General features: G+C 32.8%; 1 protein-coding gene across 1 annotated transcript in view; it reads right to left on the bottom strand.

Annotated features, from left to right (window-relative positions):
• Positions 1-18,641, bottom strand: part of LOC114334008 (ATP-binding cassette sub-family B member 6) — a 123,283-nt gene extending 104,642 nt beyond the window's left edge. The window contains exons 1-2 of the mRNA XM_028284007.2: positions 18,418-18,641; positions 7,830-8,140 (exon numbers count right to left, since the gene is read on the bottom strand). Of these exons, the coding sequence (XP_028139808.2) occupies positions 7,830-8,135 (306 nt within the window). The 5' untranslated portion in view covers positions 8,136-8,140; positions 18,418-18,641. The remainder of the gene's footprint in view (positions 1-7,829; positions 8,141-18,417) is intronic.
• Positions 18,642-19,466: the final 825 nt, after the last annotated feature.

Here is a 19,466-nt window from a genome sequence, read left to right as displayed (position 1 = left end):
TTTATGATTAATCTTAGAAACTGACTGGTTCGTATTTAACATATCGGCCAATGGTGCATTTACGAACAACTCAATTTATTAAGTTGTGATATATACAACTATAGTTGTTGTTATAGGAGAGATTCTTTATATAGTCTTATTATTGATACATTTTTGATGTCTTTACAATTTACTTTATAGACAAAGACTGCTATTCATCATATGTTGGGCAATTACACAAATTCTACACAGAAGGGTTGTTGAGCACATAGTGTGCAAACCAACAAATTAAATAATAAAGGTTTATCCAAGTATTCTGTACAAAATAACCATGCTTTTGACTTAGAAATTGTACAGATTTTAGAAAAATAACCAAATATGTATATTTAAGATTATCCACATGAAGAAAAATAAAAATTTTGTCAATATGTAATAATAAATAACAGCTCCAATATATATATATATATATATATATATATATATATATATATATATATATATATATATATCGCAACTTAAGTTGAGTTGTTCGTAAATGCACTGTTGACAAATATTTTAAACACGACCCTGAGCCAGTCGTAGTTTTCAAGTATCCGTCAGTTATATAGTTTTTGTTTCATATAGTTTTGTCAGTTTCATGGGTTTTGTCAGTTATGTATTATATTTTTACGAAATTTCGAAGTTAGTTTGTTAGTTTAAGAGTTAGTGCATATTATGGTATGTATTGTTATATTCCTATTTGACATAAGAAATAAAAGTCTATAGTTATATTTAAAATTCAAATAAAAATAAAGGTTTTCGTTTTTCTCGACCGCGGGCATGTAAATTTGGAACACCCTGTATAAAACAAATTATGTATAGGTAGTTTTTAAGAAAGTGTTTCGGAGAAGTGTTTACAAACCCCAGGAACAATACGACTCAAGTAAACAATTAGAGTGGTGGGTTAAAAGAAAGTGTTCGTGGAAAGGTGTGAATAACCACCGATAATTCATATTCTAGCAAATAAGATAATAGGTTATTAAATTTGTAAAGAGGGTTAATGTGGAAAGTAAAATTGAAATGGGGAATATTATTTTTTCTTGAAATTTATTAAGATATTTAGAAAAAGGAAAGTTTGTGTTGGTAAATACGGATAATTGAAAGTTGCTTTGGATTGTTTGATTTTTGAATGCTGGAAGGGGTATTTGGAAGGAGCAGAATGAATGAGGAATGAGAGTCAGAATGTTTTGGGCGATCGAGAGGCGAAGGCCAGTTTTCGAGAAGAGTGTACAAACAAGTGAAACGCCGGTTTGGTTAGTTTTGTCTTTAAAAAAATAAAAAGTAAGATATCGTGTAACGAGTGATAGACCGAGTCGAGATAGTATATAACTCCTTGAGTCTAGAGTATCCCGGTTTTGTTGAAGTGTTTGAAAAAGGTAGAACACGGCATCAGGAGAAGGCAGGAACGAGTGCTGTACGAGGCGTAGTTTTCAAAGGAGCAGAGGCATTACTGGAAGACTGGGACGAGTCGTTGGATCGCAACCCAAGCCAAGAGGAAACGTGTTTTGTGTGAAGACATTGTCAAATCATCAGTAAAGGTTAGTCTATTTTGTTATGACATGAATGTATGGTTTGTGTATTAAAATACCACCTTGAAAATTGAGGCACACAATCACTATTAAAAGAATTTTCATCAAACCTAAATCAATTTGTTACTGATAAATCATAATAGTTCATAATAAATAAAATAAATTTGGAGACAAAAAGAAATAAGATTCCCATTTTTGTAACGGTTGCATTAAATAAAGATAGAAAGATAAGATATAAGAAATATTAAGCAGTTATTGCCATTTAGATAAAATAAACGATTTTTATAATTTCTAATTGAAATCCGTATGTGTGTATTATTTTACTCTCTTTTATCTATCCCGATTAGGAATCCACTGAGAAATACTTTGAAGCCACGAAAGTAAGTAATTGATATTATAATTTAGCCCTGAGATTGACACTATATTGGTATTTGATCTGTTTGATTAATGAGATAATTATTGATTAATTAATTAAGATAAATTACATCTGAGAACATCATTAGATTTCAAAAGTAAGATCACAACAAATGTAGCCCAAAGTGGAAAGCATTGAAAAGTATTTCTAGTGGCAAATTTGAAGGAATAGAAAGGGGAAAAGCCGGTGGTTGGAAATTTATATGCCCGTGGTAAAAAGTGAGATATTTACATTTGATGACATAAAATTTTAGATCTCTTTAGGTACAAATTTGCCATAATTGATTTAATTTATCGATATTTACATTTGATATATTTATTGACAATTTATTAAATTTGGGTGAGAAAAATTCGTCTTGGTAACATACTATTCAAATTTCATATTTGGCGGGGATAGTACTTCTTGAAAACAAGAAGAACATTCAGATCAAGAGGAAAATTTAGACCAAGAAGATATTTTAGACACAACAATCATGGAAACAGGAAAAAAAGAATTATCAGAATTAGAAAAGATATTACAACTGATGCAACTCCAGTCACAAAAAATGGATGACAATCAAAGAGAAACAAAACAAGCAATGGATGAAGCAAAACGAACAATGGACAAAAATCAGGAAGAAACATCAAGGAAAATGGATAAAATGCAAGAAAATCAAGAAGAAACAAAACAAGCCATGAAGGAAACAACAAAAAATGGATGACAATCAACAGGAAACAAAACAAGCAATAGAAGAGAACAATAAGAAAATAGAGGAACGTATAGAAAAGTATGAAAAGGAAATAAAAGGATGTTTGACCACAATGAAAAACGAGATAGAACAACAAGAAATGAAAATTAAAGATCACATGCAAGAACAAGAAATGAGAATGAAGGATCACATGAAGGAACTAGAAAATTTGGAAAATAAGTTGGAAAATGCTTTACAAGAAGACAAGCGAGAAACGGAAAGACAAATTGAGGAAATCAAAACGCAACAAAATTTCGGAGAAAGAAGAGCAACTGTTATACATAGCACAGATGACGTGAAAGTACGGTTTGGCGGGGATGTAAGAAGATTACACCCAGTGCCGTTCATAAATAGCCCGAAAAAGAAAGTACAGCACATCGGAAATTTCGAAACAGCTAAAGAAACAATCAGAAACTATCTTAAGTATGAGGTATGGTTTGATTGCAAAGAAGAAGAATATGACAGTTGGCAACAATTTGAACAAAAATTTTTGAATTATTTCTGGGGAAAAGTCCAACAATTGGAAATTAACAAGGAATTGCAAAATGGGAAATACAATGATAGGATGGGTATCTCAGAAAGGACATATGCATTACAAATTTACAATAATGCAAAACATTTACAATATAATTATTCATCAGAACAATTAGTCGAACTGATTGCAAGACATTTCGAAGAAACGCTGGAAGACCATATCACATTGCAAAACTACAAAGACATAGATAGTTTATGCCAATTCCTACAAATAAGAGAATCACGTCTAAGAGAAAGAAAATCAAGAAGGTCGCGAGAAGATTACAGGCCCCGAGAAACACAGGATTACAGAGATCGAAATCAAAATAGGAGGGACTATACAAGACGAGATTTTAATCCCAGAAGGGAAAACGAAAATAGAGACAACGGAAGAGGAAATTATGAACAAAGAAATAGGCAATGGAATGAGGACAGAAATCGAGAATACCAGAATAGAAACACCACACGCTCAAATCAAGAAAACAGAAATAATGGTAGACAAAATGAACAGGGATATCGAGAAAACCGAAACAGATCCGACAGACCAAGAGACAATAGAAGAGAGGTAAATAATACCCAGACAGAAGAATATGGCGGAGAGAGACTTTATGACGAAAATATAAACAACGAGGAGCAACCGGCGTCTTTTCACGAAGGCGCTCACTAAAAACAAAAAACCAAACAGGAATCTTTTGTCACCCCAAGGAGTTTATTAAATTGGCAGGAAACAACGAAAAGAAAAATGGAGTTAATTTAAAATTTGTGGATGGATTTATCAACGAGAAACCAATTAAAATTATGATAGACACTGGATCTGAAATAACACTGGTCAACAGAAAACTAATAGAAGAAGTTAACTTAACAAATTTAATTTACAAAATACCTAGGGTAAATTTAGTGGGCGCAAACAAACGGACATTGGCAACTATAAATGAAGGCATACGAGTAATGGTACGACTGGGTAAGAATATGTATGCACTACAATGTGTAATAATGCCAAACATGTCACATGACATGATAGTAGGAGTTGACGAATTGGCAGAAAAACATGTAGTGATAGATTTTAAAAATAATACGATGAAACTAACAGAAGAAAAAGAAGAAGAACAGGACAAGGAACATGAGAAACAAAATACGGACGAATCAGGAAAAGAACAAACAGTGGAAATGAATTTGGCAATGAAGAAGAAGAACAGGACAAGGAACATGAGAAACAAAATACGGACGAATCAGGAAAAGAACAAACAGTGGAAATGAATTTGGCAATGAAGCAAGGACAAAGAAGAAAAAGGAGAAAAGGCCAGAAAAAGATAAAGGAAGTTAAAACCTGGGATTCCTCAAAAGAAGAGACGAGCTCAGGAGAAGAAGAAATAAAAGTATTAACAACAAAAGAAAATAAAACCTGGGATTCCTCAAAAGAAGAGATGAGCTCAGGAGAAGAAGAAATAAAGCTAACAAATGAAAGCGAAAAGGATATGATTGAAACAGTGGTATTTGAAGAGGAGGTATATGAAAACGAGGATGCAGAATGCACGGTAAACGTATGTGAAGAATCTGAGGAAAAAGACAGAAAATTGATATGTGGAAAAGGAAAAGACAACATAATAGCCAACGCTCTAACACGGGATGAGGACATTGAAAAAAAGGAAACAATTACTCTACAGGTGGGACTAATTAGAGTAATACAAGCAGAAGGGGTATAAGACATAGATTAAAGCAAGGTAATATACGGGGAGTTGGTTTTGCCTCGAGAAAATTTAGTTGAAGATGCAGATAAATTTTATCGAATACAAAGGCGGGGATTTGTTATATTCCTATTTGACATAAGAAATAAAAGTCTATAGTTATATTTAAAATTCAAATAAAAATAAAGGTTTTCGTTTCTCTCGACCGCGGGCATGTAAATTTGGAACACCCTGTATAAAACAAATTATGTATAGGTAGTTTTTAAGAAAGTGTTTCGGAGAAGTGTTTACGAACCCCAGGAACAATACGACTCAAGTAAACAATTAGAGTGATGGTTAAAAAGAAAGTGTTCGTGGAAAGGTGTGAATAACCACCGATAATTCATATTCTAGCAAATAAGATAATAGGTTATTAAATTTGTAAAGAGGGTTAATGTGGAAAGTAAAATTGAAATGGGGAATATTATTTTTTCTTGAAATCCATTAAGATATTTAGAAAAAGGAAAGTTTGTGTTGGTAAATACGGATAATTGAAAGTTGCTTTGGATTGTTTGATTTTTGAATGCTGGAAGGGGTATTTGGAAGGAGGAGAATGAATGAGGAATGAGAGTCAGAATGTTTTGGGCGATCGAGAGGCGAAGGCCAGTTTTCGAGAAGAGTGTACAAACAAGTGAAACGCCGGGTTGGTTAGTTTTGTCTTTAAAAAAATAAAAAGTAAGATATCGTGGAACGAGTGATAGACCGAGTCGAGATAGTATATAACTCCTTGAGTCTAGATAGAGTATCCCGGTTTTGTTGAAGTGTTTGAAAAAGGTAGAACACGGCATCAGGAGAAGGCAGGAACGAGTGCTGTACGAGGCGTAGTTTTCAAAGGAGCAGAGGCATTACTGGAAGACTGGGACGAGTCGTTGGATCGCAACCCAAGCCAAGAGGAAACGTGTTTTGTGTGAAGACATTGTCAAATCATCAGTAAAGGTCAGTCTATTTTGTTATGACATGAATGTATGGTTTGTGTATTAAATACCACCTTGAAAATTGAGGCACACAATCACTATTAAAAGAATTTTCATCAAACCTAAATCAATTTGTTACTGATAAATCATAATAGTTCATAATAAATAAAATAAATTTGGAGACAAAAAGAAATAAGATTCCCATTTTTGTAACGGTTGTATTAAATAAAGATAGAAAGATAAGATATAAGAAATATTAAGCAGTTATTGCCATTTAGATAAAATAAACGATTTTTATAATTTCTAATTGAAATCCGTATGTGTGTATTATTTTACTCTCTTTTATCTATCCCGATTAGGAATCCACTGAGAAATACTTTGAAGTCACGAAAGTAAGTAATTGATATTATAATTTAGCCCTGAGATTGACACTATATTTGTATTTGATTTGTTTGATTAATGAGATAATTATTGATTAATTAATTAAGATAAATTACATCTGAGAACATCATTAGATTTCAAAAGTAAGATCACAACAGTATGTACATATGTACATCTACATGTATGTATTGTCGAAGCGAACATCGGTGGAATATGCGCATTTTATCAATGAAATTTGATATTTTTAAGATATTCCAGAAGCCGCTATAGATAAAATGTTTTAACGACATATTAATCATTCATAATTACTCAACGGATATTAGTACAGTTAAAATAATTAAGACGATAACCGGACAACATTGATTTAATGAGTAAAATTTAGTTTTTTTTTTATTTTAATGACAACAAAAAGCAAGCCCATTAGCAGAACCCAATTAAAAATTATTTTGCACATCATATTTGAAACATTATTTGGTTGAAAAATCTCATTTTTGTTGGCAAAAAAAATATATTAATTTGTTTGGACTAAATTAACGTTGTGCTTATCTTAAAAAGGATATGTTAGTATCAACATTCGCACAGTGTTGCCAAACTGAATTTTGTTATTTTGGGTGTAAATTTTTTCCACGGATCTCCGAGGGTACTATACCTATATACAGGCTATTTAGATTTAAATTAGATGTAAACGCGTTAAATGACAACACTGCGCGATAGACGTAAACAGAAAGTTGTATTAGTTGCCGATGGCGGAGTATCAATTTCATTAACAAAATAGATATGGTTATTTCTTTTAGTTTTTGAATATTCTTGGATAATCTTTACTTGTATAATCGCTTAAATTATTCATTAATTTAATTAATAGGATTATTTTTTCACTATGTATCCAGTGATAACAATAATTTATATACTATGCAATAAAACTTAATAATCGAGAAAAGAGAAAAATTGATAAAGTGATTTTAATAACATATTGTTACTATCGGAAAAAGTAGATAAATTTTACACATCTTCTTCTCGTTGTCCTTATGCCCTATAAGACCGTCGGACTTAAACATATTTAACAATTTAAAATATAATAATTATTATAGTATACAGCAATGTTGCAGATTTTACCACTACGTTCAGCCTCTTATATCTAATTAAAACCTAAACGGTCTGTATATAAGAAATAAATGTTCGGATTATCTGGACTTCTTAAAATTGAATATGCGATATGCCGTGAAGCGTTAGCGATTGCACTAAACTCTCGCTATTTTGATAGTAGGCTTTAAGTTAAAGCCTTTAACAGCGTAGCTGCGTTGGTCTCCCATGCAACGCGTCATATTGTGATGGTTGCCAAAACACAACCATTACATGATAGCGCATGATAATCTCAATATATTAGGTTTGTTCTAGCAAACAGTCAAACTAGTCAGAAACCGTCAGCAAACAGTTGGTAAGTGAGAAAACATAATACAGTCACCAGTGCTATCCCCTCTACTCGCGCTGGTCGACTATTCGCTGATGGTTTCAAACCGTTTGAAACTGATGCTAACAAACCTATTAGCTAAAATTGGTTACAGAGCAAAATAAGTGATACAAAGAGCAAACTACGAGTAACATACTTACCATATATCCATAAATATGTTTATCATCATAAACAGTTGCGGTTAAAATAAATCTAACTATTTCTAACACTGGTATAAACAATATTAAAAAGGTTTGTAAATAATATAATCTTCCTCTAGGCAAAAACCTGGTTCCAGATTCAACACCCCATCGTCTGTAAATATGTAGTTGTATTGAACCAGCTATTAGTATATATATTGCTAATACAGAAGAAGTCACAGTGTTCATGAAACACTGTGGGATTCCATGATCCACCCATACATCCCATACTGAAATATTTGGTGGGCAGTATGATATGTTCAGCATATTATCTAAAACCAACGGAATTAATTACATATTTAAAATAAAAATAATAGAAAATGAAAGACATGTAACAAATAAATATTTTCGTTGGGGCTGTAAAATCTAACAGATATTTTTTTTGTGAAAGTGAGTACAAGATTGATTATAAACCTCGTTTTTAAATTAGAAGGAGTAATTCTTGTTTGTAATGCTTGTTTGTAATTGGTCCAATCGCAGGCAAATTTACTCCACTAAATTATGAAATTTTGGCACTATTGACATTTAGGGTCAGTAAGGGTAATTAGAAACAGGGGTGATTGGAAACAGTACTCCCTACCGCTAGAAATGAAATATTGCAACAATATCACATACACAGAATTACAATTCCATCTTTGCTTATTGTGTGGTATGTTATTCATTTGTTTACAAGCCAAGTGAATGTCCATTCTGTACAACTTGAATTTGATTGTTTTTAAACACATAAATGGATTTAGAACAGTGCCAATATTTTACAAATTTTTTTCTCTCTGTATTAGGTATGTATAGTGATTATATAATTTATAGCTACTACAAGAATATTTATATTGCCTACAATGTTAATTTGAATGTTATTTACTACAAGAAGTAAGTACAGTAAGTTTTCACAATTACTTCTTAAATATTGAGCCTGGGGTAAATGAAAACACCTGTTAGGGGTAAATGGAAACAATGTGAGGTAAATGGAAATCAATGTTTTATGTTAAGTCTTGCCATTTTTCAAATGTTGAGGAAGTACATATGGAAGAGAGAACCAACGAAATACTCTTCGAATGATTTAAAAATGAGGTGTCAGACGTTAAAACAAAAAAAAAATGCATATAGAGAGGCTGCTGCTTACTACAGTATTCCACATTGTGTTATTTACAACTACACAAACGGTAGAAACATACCAACTGATAAGATGGAACTAGTGTGTCTACTGTATGGTCAGCCAAAATTGAAGACCATATTGTTACATGTTTAAAAATCTGAGATTGTTGTTTACTTATTTTATCTCATTATTTTATTATTTTCTTTTGATAAAATTTTTTGGTGTAAATGGAAACTTTAAATACCTATCTTATTTTTTGTGACTTTTTCTTACTAGGTTTTAAGACATTCTACTGTAGACTTATCATATAATGGCCAAAAGATTTTATTTTATTATATTTTTTTTCTGAAAATAGCTTTGGCAGAGCCAATTAGCCAGACTTGTTTGTGATTAATTGCAGATTCATAGTCATAAATTTCTTATTTCCTAACATAGGTAAGTACTACAATATTATTTTTATAGATACATAGGTACATTGTGTTGCTTTTTTATATTATAATATACGACAGTATTGGCATTTAAAATTCACAGGTTAATTAAGTTATATCGGCGTTTTCTGTGTTTTATAGAATAGAATAGAAATATGCTTTATTGTCATGGAAAATTGTACAATTTTATCGACAAAGCTTAAAAAAAGTCAAGAAAACAAAACAATAACAATTCAATTTACTAAAATTACATAAATCGTCAATATAATTAAAAAAATATATAATAATAATGAAGTAAAACAGAAACAATCAATTGCAAAATTTAAATAAATTGCAAATTGCATAGTCTACCTAGTAACTAACTTTTCTGCGATATTCCTTTATTGTTAGATTTTTAGTCTGCATTTATATAAAAAAAACAGTTGTTTTTATAACTGTTTAGCGCAGTATTAGTACGTATAATATAATATTTATGGATTACCGTCCAAGACTGGCATCAACCAAAAAAGAAGATGAATCTGCTGATTTTTCTAGTGACATTATTGGGTGTGAATCTGTTTTTTAAATTTACTGCTCCTAGTTTTAAAAACAGGGTATAGTTAGTTAGTACTCATAAATTCAGATGGGCCTTAAAACCGGTTTTGTTTTATTTCAAAGTATATATGTACCAAAAAGAATATACCAATATATTTCAAAAGAAAAACAAAAATTTTGTTTTTAGCTTGATATATTTGACCCGGCGATGCTCCACCTTCTTTAATTCGTCTGAAAAATAACTTTTCTCGAGGTCTGCAGAGTAGGCTATCGTGTCAGTGATGAACTATTTATTCGACTTAAATTTCTACCCGGGCGGCGAGTGACTTTTTCAAGTTTGGAAACAAAAAGAAGTCATACAGGCCTAAATATGGAGAATACATTGGATCGAACAGCAGTCTGTAGCCAAATTAGACCAATTTGGCCATGTCGATGGCGGAGATGTGAACCGGAGCGTTGTCATGGTCGAAGAGTATTTTTTTTCTACCACAATTGGTGCTGTTTTTCTGAAATTCGGCGTCAAATCGGGCCAATAGTGTGGCGTAGTAAAGCCCTGTGATCGTTTTGCTCTTTTACGGGAATTGGATATAGATCACACCTTGTGCATCCCAGAAAATAGTGATCGTCACCTTTCTGGCTGATTGAACAGTCTTCGCCCTCATCAGAGCACGTTCGCGGGGTGACGTCCACTGTATCGACTATTCTTTAGACTCTGGTGTATCTTAAACAGCATCAGACACTGCTCTGAAGTGGTCTGATGGTTGCGTTTATTGTTCGAAGTTAGAAAATGCAGCAGCCATCGCTCCGACAGCATTTTTTATGCCCAAAATTTCATGCAGCATGACCCCAATGAGGTCTTTTGAGATGCCTACTATCCGAGCTATTTCACGCACCTTCAGTCGGCAGTCTACAATACGAGATCGTGGATTTCTTTCACGTTATTCTCAGTGGTAGCCGTTTTCGGGGCACCTGGGAGTGACATTATCAAAAACCGACGTTCCATCACGTTGAAACTCGTTAAACCATTTTTTGACGGTTTCCATGGAAGGAGAAGAGTCACAGCATTCAATCACTCTTTGATTTCGCTGCGGGAGTTCCCTTTTAAAAACAAGAGTCGAATCACCGATTGATATTGCTCTTTTTTCATTTTTCTAAAACTTCCAAACAAGCCCACTTACACACTCAGTCAAAACAAAACTATGAGTTCGACTTGGCTGATATTTTGACATATGGCATGAGAGATGTGAGACATTTTTGAGTAGGTATTTTAGGCAATCTGAAAATTTTTCAGGTAACTCTTCCATGATAGTCTAATACAAAAATGCCGATCTGGCTGAAGGGTAGCGTGTATTTTCCCCAAAAATCCCCCCCCCCCCAAAGTTAAAAAAGGGTAAAATTTGTTATTATAAAAAATATCAGAAAACTAAAACAATAGTAAGTAATCAGTAAAGAACCAATCAATGTAAAATAGAAATTGATGGTATCAGTATTGAACAAGTAATGGAAATAAAATACCATGGAATTACATTGTCAAGCTAAGAAGATCTGATGTCTATTAAGCTAGAAAGACCATTTCATAAGGGAGCCATGAAACACACCCCATATTTTTTTGCTATTTTATTGCTAATTTATTACGCAACTTAAAAATTTATTGCTTCATCCCCTTCAGAGAAACAGGTGGCCATTCCAGCTTAATATTAAGCTAGAAAGGCCAACATTCATATATCCGGAACGAAAGTAGATAGAGAGTTGCTTCCGGTGGCCTATTTTATTGCTAATTAATTGCTAATTTATTACGCAAAACAAAAATTTATTGCTTCATCCCCTTCAGAGAAACAGGTGGCCATTCCAGCTTAATATTAAGCTAGAAAGGCCAACATACATATATCCGGAACGAAAGTAGATAGGGAGTTGCTTCCAGTGGCCTATTTTATTGCTAATTAATTGCTGAAAGATTGAGTTTACAAGAATTTACAAACTCACCCCCTTCAACCCCTACCGATATCATCATTCCCCGGAATCCACAAAAAGTGAAAATAACCAGTTTAAAGAGCTAAAACCAAGTACGTATTTTTTGCTTATTCATTGCTATAGGTCTAAGCCAAAAATAAATTTTTTGCTTCCTCCCCTAACGAGCCACAATGGCTACTGCGGTTTAATACTTAAGGCTACAATACTCAACACTCCTATTTCAGGAAAGAAAGCAGATAGAGGGTCGTTTCTGGCGGCATATTTAATTTTTAATTAATTGCTGAAAGATGGGGTATACCAGAATTTACAAACTCACCCCCTCCAACCCCTACCGTTATCATCGTTCCACGGATTTCACAAAGAGTGAAAATAATCAGTTTAAAAACTTAAAACCAAGTGGGTATTTTTTTCTAATTAACAGCTGCAGGTCTACGCCAAAAACCAATTTTTTGCTTCATCCCCTAACGAGAAACAATGGCTACTGCGGTTTGATCCTTATGCTACAATACCCAACACTCCTATTTCAGGAACGAAAACAGATAGAGGGTCGTTTCCAGCGGCATATTTTATTGCTAATTTATTTCTGAAAGATATCGTATACAACAATTTGCAAACACACCCCCTCCAACCCCCACCGTTGTTCTCATTCCCCGGATTTCACAGAAAGTCAAAATTACTAGTTCAAAAACCTATGACCAAGCGGGTATTTTTTTCCTAAGCATCTGCTGCAGGTCTACACCAAAAACGATTTTATTGCTTCATCCCCTAACGAGCAACAATGTCTAATGCGGTTGAATACTACAACACTCAATTCTCCTGTTTCAGTAACGAAAACAGATAGAGCGTCGCTTCTGGCGGCCTATTTTATTATTAATTAATTGCTTATTTATTACGCAAATTACAAATTTATAGCTTCAACCCCTTCAGAGAAACAGGTGGCTATTCTAGCTTAATATTAAGCTAGAAGAGCCAACATTCATATTTCTGGAAAGAAAGTAGATAGAGAGTAGCTTTCGGCGGTATATTTTATTGCTAATTAATTGCTGAAAGATTGGGTATACCAGAATTTACAAACTCATCCCCTCCAACCCCTACCATTATCATCGCTCAACGGATTTCACAGAAAGTGAAAATTACCAGTTTAAAAATCTAAGACCAAGTGGGTATTTTTTTCCTAAGCAACTGCTGCAGGTCTACGCCAAATTTGATTTTATCGCTTCATCCCCTAACCAGTAAAAATGGCTACTGCGGTTAAATACTTAAGCTACAACACTCAATTCTCCTATTTCAGTAACGAAAGCAGATAGAGGGTCGCTCTATCTGCTTTCGGTCTTGAAATAGGAGTGTTGGGTATTGTAGCTTAAGAATTAAACCGCAGTAGCCATTGTTTCTCGTTAGGGGATGAAGCAAAAAATTGGTTTTTGGCGTAGACCTGCAGCCGTTAATTAGAAAAAAATACCCACTTGGTTTTAAGTTTTTAAACTGATTATTTTCACGCTTTGTGAAATCCGTGGAACGATGATAACGGTAGGGGTTGGAGGGGGTGAGTTTGTAAATACTGGTATAACCCATCTTTCAGCAATTAATTAAAAATTAAATATGCCGCCAGAAGCGACCCTCTATCTGCTTTCTTTCCTGAAATAGGAGTGTTGAGTATTGCAGCCTTAAGTATTAAACCGCTGCAGCCATTGTGGCTCGTTAGGGGAGGAAGCAAAACATTCATTTTTGGCTTAGACATGTAGTAATTAATGAGCAAAAAATACGTACTTGGTTTTAGCTCTTTAAACTGGTTATTTTCACTTTTTGTGGATTCCGGGGAATGATGATAACGGTAGGGGTTGAAGGGGGTGAGTTTGTAAATTCTTGTAAACTCAATCTTTCAGCAATTAATTAGCAATAAAATATGCCGCCGGAAGCTACCCTATATCTACTTTCGTTCCGGAAATATGAATGTTGGCTATTCTAGCTTAATATTAAGCTGAAATGGCCACCTGTTTCTCTGAAGGGGATGAAGCAATAAATTTTTGTTTTGCGTAATAAATTAGCAATTAATTAGCAATAAAATAGGCCACCGGAAGCAACTCTCTATCTACTTTCGTTCCGAATATATGAATGTTGGCCTTTCTAGCTTAATATTAAGCTGGAATGGCCACCTGTTTCTCTGAAGGGGATGAAGCAATAATTTTTTGTTTTGCGTAATAAATTAGCAATTAATTAGCAATAAAATAGGCCGCCGGAAGCAACTCTCTATCTACTTTCGTTCCGGATATATGAATGTTGGCCTTTCTAGCTTAATATTAAGCTGGAATGGCCACCAGTTTCTCTGAAGGGGATGAAGCAATAAATTTTTGTTTTGCGTAATAAATTAGCAATTAATTAGCAATAAAATAGACCACCGGAAGCAACTCTCTATCTACTTTCGTTCCGGATATATGAATGTTGGCCTTTCTAGCTTAATATTAAGCTGGAATGGCCACCTGTTTCTCTGAAGGGGATGAAGCAATAAATTTTTAATTTGCGTAATAAATTAGCAATAAAATAGCAAAAAAATATGGGGTGTGTCTCATGGCTCCCTTATGAAATGGTCTTTCTAGCTTAATAGACATGAAGATCTGGACAAATAAGTGAGAAATCAAGTACAAAAAGCAAATAGACTGGAATTATGTCTTAACAAATTCAGCTCCGGGCCTTATTTGAGACCGAGATCCAAGTGGCCACATAAATTAAGATAGATCTTTATTTTTTGAAGTAGGAAAAACCTAATATACATAAATTAAGACAAAAATTACAATATGAACTTATGCTATACATAAAAAGTTATTTGTTACAGGTAATCACAATGTTGAAATATATCTGACATAAAATCATAGGTAATATAATACGTTATAAAATAAAAAATATATATAAAACATAAAGCCAACAAAAAGGTAAGTACATCATATAACAAAGACACATACATTGAAAAAAGATAACTCTAAAATTTACAGTTATATTTTCACAAATCTTTTATATATTTCTTTAATTCACTTTTAAATAATAAAAATGACTTACAATCCTTCAAATGTATGGGTAGTTGATTATATTCTTGAAAACTCCTAAATAATAAAGATGACATTGAGTTGGTTAGATTAACTCTGTTTACATAAATGTTGTTTTTATTTCTTGTGTCATGGTTATGTATGTCACTATGAAAACAAATAAACTGGTGAAAATAAGGTGGAGCTAAGCAGTTAATTATTTTATAAATTAACAACATTGTAAAATAGTACAGTCTCTGCTTTACTGAAAACCACTGAAGCGTCTTTAACATAGTTACTGTAGAAGTATAACGATTGGTTTTTAATATAATACGCATACCACGATTTTGGAGTTTCTGAAATTGGTTCATTTTATTTAGATTAAATAGATGTAGAACAGAAGCACAATAATCGAAGTGAGGTTGGATGATGGTGTTGTACACCGTTAGTTTAGCGAAAGTTGACAAGTTTTTTGCAATTCTTGTAAAAAAGTATAATTTTTTAGTAATTTTTTTATTAATGTAATTAAAATGTTCATCAAAATTGAGAAAGTTATCTAATTGAAAACCCAAATATTTAATAGTTGATACTACTTCAATCTGCTCACCATCAATATCTATACTGACGTTATTCAAATTCAACAGATTAAATTTATATTTGGTTGTAAAAATAATTGCTTTTGTTTTATTGACATTTAACTTTAGTTTATTGCTTTTAAGAAAAATATCCACTTTTTGCAATACCTTATTCATTTTTGCAACTGCTGAATTTAAATCTGTGTCAGCTAAAGCTAACACAGTGTCATCGGCAAAAAGATTAATAAATTCACAATCAACAAAGAGTTCTATGTCATTTAAATAAAGAATAAAAAGTAAAGGTCCTAAGACACTTCCCTGAGGCACTCCTGTGTTAATTTCAATCTCTGATGATACTTCATTATTGTAACGTACTTTTTGTTTACGACCTCGAAGATAGTCACTTAACCAATCATATACCTTTCCGCCAATACCATACTGCTGAAGCTTTTGTAATAAAATATTCCTGTCTATAGTTTCGAAAGCTCTTTTAAGATCTAAGAATACACTTACAACATATTTATTATTATCAATATCATTTTTAAATTTACTTATTGTTAATTGAATAGCTGTCTCACATGAGTATTTTTTTCTGAAACCAGACTGATTACTAAGTAGAATAGCATTGTTCGTAACGTGTTCAAGTAGTTGCTCGTATACAATCAATTCTAAAAGTTTTTCAATTGGAGGTAAAGTATTGATTGGTCTAAATTCGTTAGCTTTTATTGTACTGTGAATTTTTTGAATAGGTATAATTGTGCTAGTTTTAAGTTCCGATGGAACTTTACCAGTATCGAGTGACGTATTAATTAAATGTAAAATAACGTGGCCAATCGTTTGAAATACTTCTTTTAAAACTTTTGCATTCAAGACATTGTGTATGGAACATTTGTTATCAAGCGAATTTACTATTTTCCCTAATTCGTGTAAAGAAAGCAATTTAAATAATTAATAAACCATTGAATCAGGTACATACACAAACACCTCTCAGGCGGTCCCAGCATTTTTACAGAAATCAGGTCAACACTTTAGAGGTGGTGGCGGACTTGAATTTGTAAATAGGTTTGTTCTAGCATCAGTTTCAAACAGTTTGAAACCATCAGCGAATAGTGGACCAGCGCGAGTAGAGGGGATAGCACTGGTGATTGTATTATGTTCTCTCACTGACCAACTGTTTGCTGACGGTTTCTGACTAGTTTGACTGTTTGCTAGAACAAACCTAATAACACTATATGGCGAAACCTCTGACATATTAATACTGAGATGAAGTTAAGAATTTATAAAGCTAATGTATGACCAATAACCACATATGCATCAGAAACAAAAGCCAATATGTACAGCCACAACACAAATACTACTAGAAACAGCAATATGAGAATACTGAGAAGAATTACAGGAAATACGCTGAGACCGGCTGAGAGATTGAAAGAGGAGTGAAGACATTAGAAGACAATATAATGTACAGTGTATAAATAAATTAACAAATGGACACTAAATAGAAAAAAAAATGAAATAACCACATAAGCAGAATGTGGGATACATGTGTGGTCAAAATAGTAAGATATAGGTCACATAGTAGAAGAAGTATCGGCCGACTGAGCAAAATATGAAGTGACAACCTTCCATAGAGGTATTAGGTAATCCACCAATGAACAAGCAGAAATGCTTATAGATAGGAACAAGAATAAGCAGAAGAAGATATTAGAACTTTTATAGATTATAAGAAATATTTAGAAATATAAAAAATTGGTTTTGATTCAAAGTGGTCACAATTTTTGCTGTGAACATATTAGGTCACTGTTAGACAGTGGCGAAGCGTCCATGTAACCACTGTTACCATTGGTAACAGTTAAAAATCTTGCAAATAAATATTTTATGACTACTACGAAATAATTCCATTTATATTTTTTACAAACAGAAATACTTGTTAATAGTACCTAATTCAGTAAATAGCCAACTAGACGCACCAAAATATTGGCGAGATATGTGAATCCATGGCACGTTATCATATGCTGTTACCAATACTGGCACTGGTAACGGTAACGCAGGAGAAACCTCCCTGTTGCTTGGGACTAGCTCTGAAAATTTTGAAAGAGCGACGGGTCGAGAGAAGGGGCACGGGCACGCTGTGCATATCAGTATTGTAACCATTTTGAAGATTGGTAACGTTGGTTTAGTTAGTACCTATTACAGATTACAGTGTGGGTGCATTTAAACATGGAAGAGTGTTGATACGTATTGCGTAATTGATCAATTACTTGAAAAGTCATTCTACTTGTATATTTTTGTTATATATTATTATAAAGAAAAAAATGATGTTATTGAAAATGGAAGAATTAAAATATAAACAATAGTTTTCAAAATCTGTTCTTTTTTCTACTTGTTCATTTTTTTATGTTAATTTTATGGTAGAATAATATGTTTAGTTTGTTTATTATTTATTGTTATACCTGTTACATATACATAATTACATACATATAATTTGGGAATAGTGATTTGTTTAATTTTATCCCACAGGATTGAAAACAAAAACTTATATTTGGGAGGTTCAAAATATTTTTTTTAAATAAGATTTTTTTACATCTGGTTTTGGTAACACTTTAGAAAAAGTCACGCGTCGCCACTGCTGTTAGATTCATGCAAACATGAACCAAAATATAATTAAAAATCGTTTTTGAAATGGACCAAGAATGCCATTAAATGTTTTACAAAAATATTCTTATGACATTGTTGATGTGTGTATTATAGAAATTATCTTTCTCTAGAATTACCTACATCTTGATTACTAACAAAATGTTAACATTAACAAAATCATAGTAGTCTTAAATAATTAAATAACATGTCGAATGTTAAACTGTTAGGAATATTAGACCACTTTATGTCTACTAATATTATTCTCCAAGAAGTAATTAAATAATCTTATTTACTTACTATTGTCAAACTAAAAAATAATCTTCATTCATTCGTCATTTATGTATGGAAATGTGTTGAATGTGAATGTTGGAGTCTATTCAAAATTATGTTGTATATTTACATTTATTGTTTAGTCATACTAAAATGTCATAGTACAATAATAGGATAAAAATTGTAGGTTATTGTACTGTTGTTTGGTGTTGTTTTATAATTTGGCGTTTGCACTGCACAACACAGAACAAATAAAATTTTATAGACGTACCGTATTGGTGTTGTGTTACTCGACACTTCATAGGCGTACATGACTATTGTTTGAAGCTATTAGAATATTAAAATATTAAAAATACAGATTTCCAAAAGTGAAAGTGAAGAGCGTAGACGCAAAATCTCGGACCAATACATTTTGAATGTATTCATTTTTCGAATCCTGAGAAAACTGTCTAATAAATAGTTTTGAATAATTTAAACGCAGAATGAAACATTAAATTATGGTAGAGGAGCCCAAGCGGGGATTTTGCAGTTAGGTACTCGAGCGCGTCAGTTTATCACATGGGGAGAAACCTTTTACCCTGTAAATGTATCTCTGCCATATCGCACACCTAGATCTAAACTGAGACAACTCAAAAATCGCGAAAAGAACAATATAAAGACAACCCATTACCAGTTAATGAACCAGAGTTAGCAATGTCTTTAAATGTAGAAACACAAAAAGATAAAGAAAGTAGACCCATAAATATTGACGTGCTGAACAAACCATGCCATAGCCAGCAAATTGAAAATGATCTTTGTATTTCCCCTAGTGAAGAAAGTTTCAAAGATGAGTCTGATGCTGATCCAACGTATATCCGTCAAAAAAAGAAGAAGCTGTGGCCTAAAGTAGGTATTTCATAATAGTTCATCTTGGTCTTCTTCAAGTGGCAATACGTCATCTAACACTTCAAATTCTAGCAGTAGTTCTGATTCTGAAACTGAAAACAGGATTGTTACTGAAACTGTTACACAGACTCAAAGTTAAAACATGATCAATGAAGATCGCAATGAGCCACCTAATGAAGAAGTAAAAAGAG

This window comes from Diabrotica virgifera, chromosome 7, assembly GCF_917563875.1.
Source record: "Diabrotica virgifera virgifera chromosome 7, PGI_DIABVI_V3a".
Classification (NCBI taxonomy): Eukaryota; Metazoa; Arthropoda; class Insecta; order Coleoptera; family Chrysomelidae; genus Diabrotica; species Diabrotica virgifera.
This window is presented reverse-complemented; position numbering and strand designations above follow the sequence as displayed.